Source organism: Plecotus auritus, assembly GCF_963455305.1.
Source record: "Plecotus auritus genome assembly, chromosome: 5".
Taxonomy (NCBI): domain Eukaryota; kingdom Metazoa; phylum Chordata; class Mammalia; order Chiroptera; family Vespertilionidae; genus Plecotus; species Plecotus auritus.
The window spans coordinates 121,182,064-121,196,558 of NC_137776.1; the positions used below are offsets into that span (position 1 = coordinate 121,182,064).

The following is a 14,495-nucleotide window of genomic DNA, read 5'->3' on the forward strand; positions in this document are numbered from 1 at the left end:
GACTTTTTTGAGGAAACTCCATACTGTTTTCCATAATGGTTGAACCAGTCTACATTCCCACCAGCAGTGTACTAGAGTTCCATTTTCTTCACAACTTCACCAGCACTTGTCCTTTCTTGATTTGTTGATGGTAGCCATTCTGACAGGTATGAGGTGATACCTCAATGTTGTTTTAATTAGCATCTCTCTGATGATCAGTGACTTTGAGCATCTTTTCATGTCTCTTGGCCATCTGTATGTCCTGTTTGGAGAAGTGTCTATTTAGGTCCTTTGCCCATTTTTTAATTGGATTGTTTATCTTCCTTTTGTTAAGTTGTATGAATTCCCTATAGATTTTGGATAGTAACCCTTTATCAGATGTATCATTGCCAAATAGGTTCTCCCAAACATTGGGCTCCCTTTTTGTTTTGTTGATGGTTTCTTTTGCTGTGCAGAAGCTTTTTATTTTGATGTAGTTGCATTTGTTTATTTTTACTTAGTTTCCTTTGCCCGAGGAGACGTATCCATAAATATATTGCTATGAGAGATGTCTGAGATTTTGCCTATGGTTTCTTCTAGGATTTTATGGTTTCATGACTGACATGTAAGTCTTTTTTTTAAAAAAACATATTTTATTGATATTTTACAGAGAGGAAGGGAGAGGGATAGAGAGCTAGAAACATCGATGAGAGAGAAACATCGATCAGCTGCCTCCTGCACACCCCCCACTGGGGATGTGCCCGCAACCCAGGTACATGCCCTTGACCGGAATCGAACCCGGGACCCCTCAGTCCGCAGGCCGACGCTCTATCCACTGAGCCAAACCGGTTTTGGCTGACATGTAAGTCTTTTATCTTATTTGAGATTAATCCTGTGTATGGTGTAAGTTAGTGGTCTAGTTCCCTTTTTCTGCATGTATCTGTCCAATTTTCCCAACACCATTTATTAAAGAGACTGTCTTGACTCCATTGTATGCTCTTGCCTCCTTTATCAAATATTAATTGGGCGTAATGGCTTGGGTCCATTTCTGGGGTCTCTGTTCTGTTCCATTGGTCTATATGCCTGTTCTTGTGCCAGTACCAGGTTGTTTTGATTACAGTGTCTTTGTAGTATAACGATATCTGGTATTGTGTTCCCTCCAACTTTCTTCTTCTTTCTCAAGATTGCTGCAGCTATTCGGGATTTCTTTTGGTCCCATTAAATTTTTGGAGTATTTGTTCTAGGTTTGTGAAATATGTCATTGGTATTTAATCAGCATTGCATTGAATCTATAGATTGCTCAGGTCCCAGTTCGTTGTCTCACGAAATCAAAGAAATTAATTGATGGACAAAGACATGAGCAAAAGCAAAGTTATATTACAGAAAAGCTCCTGCTGCAGGAGGGCACCAAACTCGTTGGCCTGCCTACTAAGGATTTGACAAACGTAGAGCTCCCATTCAACTTTACTTTCTCGGTTTGGTTTTTACTGTGAGTAGAAACCTTGAAGCTGAAACCACAGCAGAAGCAGAGCACAGCAGAAGTCTGGAGAGCAGAGAGATTATATAAGGGAGGGAAATAATTCAGTAAAATCGGACTCAGAGAGAGTGGGGGGAAGAGTATAGGTGCCAGGAACAGCCAACAAATACCATAAAGCATTTCCTCTCCACTCTAGATGACTCCACTCAGATATTTCTACGCACTGCTCCTTGCTGACGGAATATAAATCAATTACAACTCAGATATACGTACTGAACATCTTCCATACTTTCTAGGACTCTATCAATTCCATGCTTTCCCAGCTTTTCATAGGCATTTTCTGAGAAGTGATGGGACTATTCTATAGGACTTAATAGACAAGTAGTATGTTGAAGTAGATCTATGTAGAAAAATATAAGGATTTAGGTTTTCAGAATAAAAGAACTCAGGAAGTTATTTTGATAAGAATTTAATAAATAAAGCAGAATACAAATTTAATGGCAAAAAAGTACACGTTTGTAAATTTTAATACAACATAAGGGAAAATGTTGGTTATATAAATATATCAATATGATAACATAAAACAGTAAATACTAAATAAACAAAGAAACAATAGATAAATAAATAAATAAATAAATAAATAAATAAATAAATAAATAAATAAGTAAATAAGTAAATAGCATCACCACAGTAACATATTAGGGACTGATATCCCAGGAGTTAAATTTCATAACATTTTCATGCTTAATACCCTGACAACAGATTTGCTGAATAAAACGTAATAAATTCTGTGACTAAAGCTGACCCAAGAGCCTTTGACTTGACCCAAGACATGTGTGCAAACGTGATGTGACACATTCATCAGTGAGAATCCTTTCAAGGTGACTTCAAGTCTCCATCCTTATTTCTTAGCCTTTCTTGCAAGGCTCTCGTTGAGGAGAAGGATCTCATGATTTCCACTCTGACAACTTCCCAGGCACAGTCACTGTATTTCTTCTCCTTCAGGTAGAGACGGATGCCCTGGAAGTACCTCTTCAAGGCCAGGGTAGGGCCCTGCATGGCCAGGGCAGATCCTTCCTCTCCCATCTCCCGCGCCCAGCAGGTGTCCAGGTCTCCCAGCTGCCGATGGAGTCCTGTGCGCAGTTGGTTCACGAGGGTCATGTTCCAGGTGACAGAGGAGTTCTCTGTGGACAAGAGGTCAGAGATCTGCTGGAGCATCTCGTGGAGGACAGAGATGGCTTGGGCCTTCTGGATCTGGCTGCCATCCACCGTTGCCCGAGGGAATCTGAAGTGCTGTCTGTCCTTCAGACAGAAGAGAGGGGAGATTGTGCTCATTTGGCTCAGAAGCTCTAAGTTCTCCCTGCTGAGCAGGACGTGGTCCTGAGGCAGGTCACAGCCCAGAGCTCCACCAAGGCCAGAGCTGAACAGCACCAGGGCCGTGAGTAGAGAGAGCAGGAGGGCCATGGGCAAACGAGGGTGCTGCTGGCCTGGCTGAGCTGAGCGTCTGATGAACAACCTTGGGCCAAAAGTTCTGCAATGGCTTTCTTTCTAGGCAGGGCCCTTAAATAGGGAACACCACAATTTTCATTTTCTAAACATTTCTTTCCACTTTCACTTCCTTTTTTTGTTTTCATTTAATTTAGGTGTTCTAAGAAGATGTCATCAATCTACACTACTGAATTTCACCATGCACTTCAGATGTGCCATACAAGTGGATACTTAATAGTCAAATGAGAAATGTCTTTGTCCTAAAGTCAAAGTGTAGGTAGGTGTGTAAATACTCACACAGGTACATACTCACATATATAAATATACTGCATAAATATTGCTCTTCTTTGTATTAGAAAAAAAAGTTTGCCTTGACTCTGGGCAACATGGGCATCACACTCCCTCATCTCTGTGGGTTTGTGTATTTTGTCAAGTACTCACCAGACCATGGTTGGTAAATATACTCTTTAGAACCAAGGACTGAGTTTTGTTTACTGTTTTATGCACAACAGGTATGAGATTTTTAGTGAATGAGTTTCTAGGATGTTTCTCTTCTAGAACCCATTCCTGCAGGGCCATGTGGTTATGCTTCAAGGGGGCCACTAGGTCAGGACTTCTGCAGACATTGCCATTTCTTCCCAGCATTTGTAACTGGTTGTTAGGGCTCCTCAGGCTGTGCCAATACCCTCCGCCCCTCCGCAGGAATCCTGGTCCTTTGCTGCTGGGTGTAGGTGTGGAGATTCTCATAACAAGATAGTAATATTTTCCCAGCACCACAGATGATATCAGTTCTAATAACACTTTTTCTCTGGAGTGACAGTGTCCTCAGCCCAAACTCTCCTGGATTCACCCACTAAAGGCAGGCTCACCCCATCCTGAGGTCTTTAGAATCCCCTACGTTAGAGGGGCTTGTGTCTTAGTGGCAAAAGAACCTGTCAGGCCCTAATGGTTTGGCTCAGTGGATAGAGCATCGGCCTGCGGATTGAGGGGTCCCAGGTGATTCCGGTCAAGGGCATGTACTTTTGTTGAAGGCACATCCCCATTAGGGGGTGTGCAGGAAGCAACTGATCAGTGTTTCTCTCATTGATATTTCTAACTCTCTTTCCCTCCCCTTTCCTCTCCGTAAAAAAAATCAATAAAATATATTTTTTTTTTAAAAAAAAAAAGAAGAACCTGTCAGGATCCTCACCCTTTCCCCGGGAGTGTTTGTGTGAAGGACCCTTGTCCTCAGTGGTACCTCCTCCTCTTCTGAGCCAGTACCCAGGTGTCAGTGGTGCCCACAGCCCTAAACGCTGACAGCAAAAATTAGTTTTGTCTAAGTAGGTGGAGGTATTACTTATGCAATTGCAATCATTTATCTTCAGTGGGACTTTGTATCCCCTCATCTATTGATGGGCACTTGGGCTGTTTCTAGATCTGAGCTATTGGAAATTGTGCTGCTATGAACACAGGGGTGCATAAACTCTTCCTGATTGGTGTTTTGGGTTTCTCTCAGGATATATTCCTAGAAGTGGGATCACTGGGTCAAATGGAATTTCCATTTTTAATTTTTTTTGCGGAAACTCCACACTATTTTCTATAATGGTTGTACGAGTCTGAATTCCCACCAGCAGTGTACTAGAGTTCCATTTTTTCCACATCCTCTTCAGCACTGTCATTTGTTGATGGTAGCCATTTTGACAGATGTGAGGTGATACCTCATTGTTGTTTCAATTTGCATGTCTCTGATGATTAGTGACTTTGAGCATCTTTTCATGTGTCTCTTGGCCATCTGTATGTCCTGTTTGGAGAAGTGTCTATTTAGGTCCTTTGCCCATTTTTAATTGGATTGTTTATCTTCCTTTCCTTAAGTTGTATGAATTCCCTATAGATTTTGGATAGTAACCCTTTATCAGATGTATCATTGCCAAATAGGTTCTCCCAAACATTGGGCTCCCTTTTTGTTTTGTTGATGGTTTCTTTTGCTGTGCAGAAGCTTTTTATTTTGATGTAGTTGCATTTGTTTATTTTTACTTAGTTTCCTTTGTCCGAGGAGACGTATCCATAAATATATTGCTATGAGAGATGTCTGAGATTTTGCCTATGGTTTCTTCTAGGATTTTATGGTTTCATGACTGACATGTAAGTCTTTTATCTTATTTGAGATTAATCCTGTGTATGGTGTAAGTTGGTGGACTAGTTCCATTTTTCTGCATGTATCTGTCCAGTTTTCCCAACACCATTTATTAAAGAGACTGTCTTGACTCCATTGTATGCTCTTGCCTCCTTTATCAAATATTAATTGGGCGTAATGGCTTGGGTCCATTTCTGGGGTCTCTGTTCTGTTCCATTGGTCTATATGCCTGTTCTTGTGCCAGTACCAGGTTGTTTTGATTACAGTGTCTTTGTAGTATAACGATATCTGGTATTGTGTTCCCTCCAACTTTCTTCTTCTTTCTCAAGATTGCTGCAGCTATTCGGGATTTCTTTTGGTCCCATTAAATTTTTGGAGTATTTGTTCTAGGTTTGTGAAATATGTCATTGGTATTTAATCAGCATTGCATTGAATCTATAGATTGCTCAGGTCCCAGTTCGTTGTCTCACGAAATCAAAGAAATTAATTGATGGACAAAGACATGAGCAAAAGCAAAGTTATATTACAGAAAAGCTCCTGCTGCAGGAGGGCACCAAACTCGTTGGCCTGCCTACTAAGGATTTGACAAACGTAGAGCTCCCATTCAACTTTACTCTCTCGGTTTGGTTTTTACTGTGAGTAGAAACCTTGAAGCTGAAACCACAGCAGAAGCAGAGCACAGCAGAAGTCTGGAGAGCAGAGAGATTATATAAGGGAGGGAAATAATTCAGTAAAATCGGACTCAGAGAGAGTGGGGGGAAGAGTATAGGTGCCAGGAACAGCCAACAAATACCATAAAGCATTTCCTCTCCACTCTAGATGACTCCACTCAGATATTTCTACGCACTGCTCCTTGCAGACGGAATATAAATCAATTACAACTCAGATATACGTACTGAACATCTTCCATACTTTCTAGGACTCTATCAATTCCATGCTTTCCCAGCTTTTCATAGGCATTTTCTGAGAAGTGATGGGACTATTCTATAGGACTTAATAGACAAGTAGTATGTTGAAGTAGATCTATGTAGAAAAATATAAGGATTTAGGTTTTCAGAATAAAAGAACTCAGGAAGTTATTTTGATAAGAATTTAATAAATAAAGCAGAATACAAATTTAATGGCAAAAAAGTACACATTTGTAAATTTTAATACAACATAAGGGAAAATGTTGGTTATATAAATATATCAATATGATAACATAAAACAGTAAATACTAAATAAACAAAGAAACAATAGATAAATAAATAAATAAATAAATAAATAAATAAATAAATAAATAAATAAGTAAATAAGTAAATAGCATCACCACAGTAACATATTAGGGACTGATATCCCAGGAGTTAAATTTCGTAACATTTTCATGCTTAATACCCTGACAACAGATTTGCTGAATAAAACATAATAAATTCTGTGACTAAAGCTGACCCAAGAGCCTTTGACTTGACCCAAGACATGTGTGCAAACGTGATGTGACACATTCATCAGTGAGAATCCTTTCAAGGTGACTTCAAGTCTCCATCCTTATTTCTTAGCCTTTCTTGCAAGGCTCTCGTTGAGGAGAAGGATCTCATGATTTCCACTCTGACAACTTCCCAGGCACAGTCACTGTATTTCTTCTCCTTCAGGTAGAGACGGATGCCCTGGAAGTACCTCTTCAAGGCCAGGGTAGGGCCCTGCATGGCCAGGGCAGATCCTTCCTCTCCCATCTCCCGCGCCCAGCAGGTGTCCAGGTCTCCCAGCTGCCGATGGAGTCCTGTGCGCAGTTGGTTCACGAGGGTCATGTTCCAGGTGACAGAGGAGTTCTCTGTGGACAAGAGGTCAGAGATCTGCTGGAGCATCTCGTGGAGGACAGAGATGGCTTGGGCCTTCTGGATCTGGCTGCCATCCACCGTTGCCCGAGGGAATCTGAAGTGCTGTCTGTCCTTCAGACAGAAGAGAGGGGAGATTGTGCTCATTTGGCTCAGAAGCTCTAAGTTCTCCCTGCTGAGCAGGACGTGGTCCTGAGGCAGGTCACAGCCCAGAGCTCCACCAAGGCCAGAGCTGAACAGCACCAGGGCCGTGAGTAGAGAGAGCAGGAGGGCCATGGGCAAACGAGGGTGCTGCTGGCCTGGCTGAGCTGAGCGTCTGATGAACAACCTTGGGCCAAAAGTTCTGCAATGGCTTTCTTTCTAGGCAGGGCCCTTAAATAGGGAACACCACAATTTTCATTTTCTAAACATTTCTTTCCACTTTCACTTCCTTTTTTTGTTTTCATTTAATTTAGGTGTTCTAAGAAGATGTCATCAATCTACACTACTGAATTTCACCATACACTTCAGATGTGCCATACAAGTGGATACTTAATAGTCAAATGAGAAATGTCTTTGTCCTAAAGTCAAAGTGTAGGTAGGTGTGTAAATACTCACACAGGTACATACTCACATATATAAATATACTGCATAAATATTGCTCTTCTTTGTATTAGAAAAAAAAGTTTGCCTTGACTCTGGGCAACATGGGCATCACACTCCCTCATCTCTGTGGGTTTGTGTATTTTGTCAAGTACTCACCAGACCATGGTTGGTAAATATACTCTTTAGAACCAAGGACTGAGTTTTGTTTACTGTTTTATGCACAACAGGTATGAGATTTTTAGTGAATGAGTTTCTAGGATGTTTCTCTTCTAGAACCCATTCCTGCAGGGCCATGTGGTTATGCTTCAAGGGGGCCACTAGGTCAGGACTTCTGTAGACATTGCCATTTCTTCCCAGCATTTGTAACTGGTTGTTAGGGCTCCTCAGGCTGTGCCAATACCCTCCGCCCCTCTGCAGGAATCCTGGTCCTTTGCTGCTGGGTGTAGGTGTGGAGATTCTCATAACAAGATAGTAATATTTTCCCAGCACCACAGATGATATCAGTTCTAATAACACTTTTTCTCTGGAGTGACAGTGTCCTCAGCCCAAACTCTCCTGGATTCACCCACTAAAGGCAGGCTCACCCCATCCTGAGGTCTTTAGAATCCCCTACGTTAGAGGGGCTTGTGTCTTAGTGGCAAAAGAACCTGTCAGGCCCTAATGGTTTGGCTCAGTGGATAGAGCATCGGCCTGCGGATTGAGGGGTCCCAGGTGATTCCGGTCAAGGGCATGTACTTTTGTTGAAGGCACATCCCCATTAGGGGGTGTGCAGGAAGCAGCTGATCAGTGTTTCTCTCATTGATATTTCTAACTCTCTTTCCCTCCCCTTTCCTCTCCGTAAAAAAATCAATAAAATACATTTAAAAGAAGAAGAAGAAGAAGAAGAAGAAGAAGAAGAAGAAGAAGAAGAAGAAGAAGAAGAAGCTGTCAGGATCCTCACCCTTTCCCCAGGAGTGTTTGTGTGAAGGACCCTTGTCCTCAGTGGTACCTCCTCCTCTCCTGAGCCAGTACCCAGGTGTCAGTGGTGCCCACAGCCCTGAATGCTGACAGCAAAAATTAGTTTTGTCTAAGTAGGTGGAGGCATTACTTATGCAATTGCAATCATTTATCTTCAGTGGGCTTTTGTATCCCCTCATCTATTGATGGGCACTTGGGCTGTTTCTAGATCTGAGCTATTGGAAATTGTGCTGCTATGAACACAGGGGTGCATAAACTCTTCCTGATTGGTGTTTTGGGTTTCTCTCAGGATATATTCCTAGAAGTGGGATCACTGGGTCAAATGGAATTTCCATTTTTAATTTTTTTTGCGGAAACTCCACACTATTTCCTATAATGGTTGTACGAGTCTGCATTCCCACCAGCAGTGTACTAGAGTTCCATTTTTTCCACATCCTCCTCATCACTTGTCATTTGTTGATGGTAGCCATTTTGACAGATGTGAGGTGATACCTCATTGTTGCTTCAATTTGCATGTCTCTGATGATTAGTGACTTTGAGCATCTTTTCATGTGTCTCTTGGCCATCTGTATGTCCTGTTTGGAGAAGTGTCTATTTAGGTCCTTTGCCCATTTTTAATTGGATTGTTTATCTTCCTTTTGTTAAGTTGTATGAATTCCTTATAGATTTTGGATAGTAACCCTTTATCATATGTATCATGGGCAAATATGTTCTCCCACACTGGGCTCCCTTTTCATTTTGCAGATGGTTTCTTTTGCTGTGCAGAGCGCTTTATTTTGATGTAGTCACATTTGTTTATTTTCTTAGTGTCCTTTGCCCTAGGTGCTGTATCCACAAACATATTGCTCTGAGAGGTGTCTTAGGTTTTACTGCCTATGGTTTCTTCTAGGATTTTTATGGTTATCATGTTTCACACTTAAGTCTTTTATCCATTTTTAGTTTATTTTTGTGTAGTGTAAGTTGGTGGTCTAGTTTCCTTTTACATTGTACTAGTGCAGCGTTTATGGTTCAAATCTCTACTTATATTATGAAAAACTTTATGCTCAAAATTTCTGAGCTGGTCTCAGGAGATTCAGTGATGATGTCTCTCAGTAGAAACTTGTAGAACAGAAACTGGTGAACTTGAGTTGTTCATTCAGTCAGTGCGTTTTTATTGGGCTTCTCTGTTCATCCCTCTGTCTCATGCTCAGGATGCAGGGCAGTGAGGCTCAAGCTACTAAGCCAGGGAGAAACAGCCTTCAATCCCTAATTATTCATGGTGCTTCATTTTAAATTTAAATAACCACTTAGTCAGTACAGTGGTTTCCTGGGCATAGTCTGTCTTGCTCCTCTGTCATTTTTTTAAATATTTATATATATATTAATTTTTAAAATATATTTGTATTGATTTTAGAGAGGAAGGGTGAGGAAGAGAGAGACAGAAACCTGAATGATGAGAGAGAATCATTGATGGGCTGCCTCTTGCATGCCCCCTCCTAGGCATCGAGCCCTGACATGCGCCCTGACCAGGAATCAAACCATGACTTGCTAATTCATAGGCTGATGCTCAACCACTGAGCCTGCCCAGCCGGGCCATCAGACATTACTTTCTACTTCACTGTGTGGTCAATACAAACAATGGGAAGTAAAGAAAGACAAAGGGACTTCACCATTTTTCTCTATAATTATCATGACTTCAGACTTTTAATTTCTCATTTACTTTCCCAGAAAGCAAAATCGATAGTTGTTTGTTGGCAAAAATGAAACAAATAGAATTCTGCATGTCATAAAAGAGAAAGAAGGGAAGTGACTTCTGATGATGAGAGGACAAAGTGTAAGTTGGCAGAATTGACTATGGCCGCATAGGGGCCTGGTGCTGTGGCAGAGGGAGAATGGAGCAAGCACTGAGTTACTCCAAGGCAGGGATGGGCTGCCTCTGCCAGAGGCTCAAAGAACAGGACCTTCTGGGTCAGTGACCAGCCATGTCACTTTCCTGTCATTTAATCCACATGGGATCAGCTCTGAGGATGGAAGGGAAGACTCAGAGCAACCAACTCTCAGAAGACTGGCGACCACCACCCCCACTGCTGGAGCAGGACCCTCCCTGACTGCATAGTGGATATTAACCCTGGTTTGTGTGCTCCATCTAGTTAACAAATCCACTCAGCCACTGATAAGATTGCCTTGAGAAATCTGGATTTGAGAGAAATGGAATTGGATGATCCTAAAAGAGTCTGCCCTTAATCTAAATAATAATTATATTGATATTTAAATGATAACAAAATTTTATTGCATATGCTAACTATGGACCAACCACTGTTCTAAGATCCTTGAAATGGTGAATTCAACCTTCTCAATATCCCTATATGTATTAAACTTGTTTATACCACTATTTTGCAGTATAAATCTGGAGTGATGAATTATTTAGAAGGCACCATGAATCCAAGGTCAAACCCTTAAGGAACTTGAGACACTGGCTGGTCTGGAAGAGCCTGTTAAAAGGAGACAAGGATAGTAATGGACACGGGATTTATGAACCAAGGAGAGGCCACGCCACGATAGCACTGAGCACGGAGGGTGGGGTGATAACAGATTCGAAGTTCCACTTCAAATGCCAGTGGATTGCCATCTATTGTTCTGTATGACATCACCAGTGTGGTCTGAGTCCACAGAACTGACTTTAAGTTCTAAGGAAAAGTAGGCAACATTCCTTTTACATAGTATTAAAGAGTAGAATTTTCTGACAATTAAAATAAGTTTGTCGCTGGCACTGGAGTAACCGTGGTCCCTCCAATTCCCAGCAGGCTGCTGTGGGGTCAGTGTCCCCTGGGCTGGGGACACTGCTGTTGGCCACGTCTCTGTGGGAGAGCTCTGCTCTCGGCATCCACTTCCATCTTCTCACCCTCTGAACCAGAATGACCTGCAGAAACAGGTGACTCAGTGCAGGCCCTTCCCATTGTTCCCCTCCTGAGGGCCTGCCTGTTCCAGTCCAGGCTTTACCTGTCTCTGTTCCTCCCAGTTCTGAAGCCCCTGCTGACTTACATCTCCTTCCTGCTCCTAGGTGTGCTCTGTCTATTTTGGAGCAGATGTGAGTCCTGCACTGATGCAGCCTCCTCCTAGTGGAATCAGAGGGGGAACTGCCTAAACAGAGGCACGATGAGCTCCTGGATTCTGTCCAAGTCGTGTGTGGACCTGGCTCCATGCCTTTACTGCGTTTCTGTGTGAGACTACACATCAGGGGTCTGGACAGCTGCAGCCCAGGAATCAGCTGGCAGGGAGGGTGGAACCTTGGCCACCTTTACTCTCTGGCACTTGAGCCTGGAAATCCTCTGCTGCTTCCAGCTCGTTCTGCACCCTGATCCCTCACAGCACATCCCTCAATGTTAATTTTGTATCCTGCTACTTTGCCAAATTCATTTATTAAATGTAGCGCTTTTTTGTGAAGTCTGTAGGGTTTCCTATGTACAATATCATGTCTTCTGCAAATAATGACAGTTTCACTTCCTCCTTTCAAAAAAACTCTGGGATATGAAACAGGCTGTGGCTATAGAGATTTTCAGGGCAAGGTGACCATAAGGAAACAAATCATTAAACGTTTGCATCGCAATAGTATAATGAAAAGTGACAAAAAATATAGTGACAACGAAAATAAAATCAACCAAAGAGTTAAAGCGGCCATCATATTTGAATGTTGTTAGGGAATCACAAAGACAGAGCCAGGTGAGTAAAAAAATAATGTCCTTTGTAGTCCTGTGCCTACGTCCCCCCTCTTCCCCTGACCATGCTGTGGAGGAAGAATGCAAGGGTTTGGTATGTCAATTAGAGCCCTTTAAACCACCAATTGGAGAGAAACAATCTGAAGACTGTTGGTAACCTGAAGCAGAGATTTGAGAGATCCCTGCCTCTGAGCAATTCACACACGTTTCCTGACTAACTTCCTCAGCCTTAATACCTCGCTATTCTACATGCACAATATTGTCAGATGGATTTTAGTAACTCATATTTTCTTCTTATGGATGTGTACATGTCATGATTGATGTGAAGAAACTAGTCATGGGCCAAAGGTCAAGATACTTCTCTGGGAAATGCTGATGCTGCTCTGCAAAGTCCTACAAAGGAAGTCGGACTTAAGAAAGATTCTCATATGTAAAATATTTTGATCTTGGAAATATAACAGGTGAACGGTAAAATCTTTTGAGAAACATTTTCTTCCTAAAAAAATGATGTAGAAGGTAAATTTTTGGACTCAGTCTCATTATGAAGAAACTAGAGGCCTGATGCACGAAATTCGTGCATGGGGGGGGGGTGTCCCTCAGCCCAGCCTGCACCCTCTCCAATCTGGGACCCCTCAAGGGATGTCCAACTGCCCATTTAGGCCCAATCAGGCCTAAACGGGCAGTCAGACATCCCTCTCACAATCCAGGACTGCTGGCTCCCAACTGCTCGCCTGCCTGCCTTCTTGATTGCCCCTAACTACTTCTGCCTGCCAGCCTGATCACCCCCTAACCACTCCCCTGCCAGCCTGATTGATGCCTAACCGCTCCCCTGCCAGCCTGATTGCCCCTAACTGCCCTCCCCTGCAGGCCTGGTCACCCCTAACTGCCTTCCCCTGCAGGCCTGGTCCCCCATAACTGCCCTCCCCTGTAGGCCTGGGTCCCCCCCAACTGTCCTTCCCTGCAGGCCCAGTCGCCCCCAACTTCCCTCCTCTGCTAGTCTGGTCACCCCTAACTGCCCTCCCCTGCAGGCTTGATTGCCCCCAATTGCCCTCCCTTGCAGGCCTGGTCCCTCCCAACTGCCCTCCCCTGCTGGCCATCTTGTGGTGGTCATCTGTGTCCACATGGGGGCAGGATCTTTGACCACATGGGGGCAGCCATCTTGTGTGTTGGAGTGACGGTCAATTTGCATATTACTCTTTTATTAGATAGGATTGTCCCAGACTATTACACTCATTGCAATTTCGTTGTCTGTGCCTCCCAAAGAGCCAGCGATTTCCATGAAGTTGAAGTTGTCTACATTGTAGATGAAATATCAATTTAACCAAATGTTAAGAATCCAAATAATGTTAAACAACAGAAGAATGCTTGGCAGATCGGTCTCATCTAGAACGTGCAGGGAGATAGTGGAAACAATGTGATAAAGGGAGAAATTAGGTAAACAAATTATAACAGCACAAAATCTCTGAAATGGTATTATCTGTATTCATTAGAGTTATAATACAGAATATATCTGATATTAACATGGTGGTAAGAACTTTTCAATAAATAGTTCTAGCTAGCAATCTAGGAAGAAATCAATGTCAAATCTCCTCTCATACCAAAGGCCTTAAAAGTATCTTGATGGAAAAAAAGAAATGACAGTAAGATTAGATTTTTGAAAGAGAGAGGAGACTCAGAGGAGCAGTATAAGTTCATAAGAAGTAGCTATTTTACAAAAGAAACTGTTGGTTATTTTTAAATGTATACAAATGTCTAACTTCTGCTTATGAAGCAGGACGTGGCCACAGAGACGTTCCTGGCAAGGTGACTAAATGGCACCTCACCTCAGAATTTTCTCACCAACAATATAAGGAAAATTAAGTAAAAAATTAAGTAAAAATTAAGCAGCCATCAAACACTGGAAGAGGAAAAATATTTGAAAAATGTTAAGCAGTGTAACAGTTAATTTTATGTATCAGCTTAGCCAGGCCATAGTAACCAGATATTTCATCAAACATTATTCTAGATGTTTCTGGGAAGGTATGTTTAACCTGAGGTTACAGGCATTTAACCTGAGGTTACAGGCATTTACCATGTGGATTAGTGGACTTTGAGGAAAGCAGTTACCCTCCATACTGTGGGTGGGCCTCATCCTATCAGTAGAAGACCTTAGTAGAAAAACACTGAACTCCCACAATCAGAAGGAATTCTGCCTACAGACTGCCTTTGAACTTGAAATGCAACTCTTTCTAGGGTTCCCAACCTCTTGGCTCTGTTTTTTGGAAAATGCTGACTCATACAGTCTAGGAAATATGTGTTTCCAAGTATTGTCCATCTCCTACATTTTTCTATCTGGTGGAGGGGAGGACAAGACAGCAAGGCACAGAAGTCTGAAAATTTAACAAAGGCCTGGGTAACCCCAAATTGCAGAG

At 42.3% G+C, this 14,495-nt stretch overlaps 2 protein-coding genes across 2 annotated transcripts; both read right to left on the minus strand.

Moving 5' to 3' along the window:
- Positions 1-2,311: 2,311 nt before the first annotated feature.
- Positions 2,312-3,013, minus strand: LOC308248178 (interferon omega-2-like; the record flags this gene model as incomplete). The annotated part of the gene is made up of 1 exon (XM_080668222.1): positions 2,312-3,013. The coding sequence occupies exon 1, from the start codon at positions 2,897-2,899 to the stop codon at positions 2,312-2,314; it is 588 nt and encodes a 195-aa protein (XP_080524348.1). The 5' UTR covers positions 2,900-3,013.
- Positions 3,014-6,535: 3,522 nt separating this feature from the next.
- On the minus strand, positions 6,536-7,237 carry LOC308248186 (interferon omega-2-like; the record flags this gene model as incomplete). Its single annotated transcript, XM_080668232.1, has 1 exon — positions 6,536-7,237. The coding sequence occupies exon 1, from the start codon at positions 7,121-7,123 to the stop codon at positions 6,536-6,538; it is 588 nt and encodes a 195-aa protein (XP_080524358.1). The 5' UTR covers positions 7,124-7,237.
- Between the last annotated feature and the right edge of the window lie 7,258 nt (positions 7,238-14,495).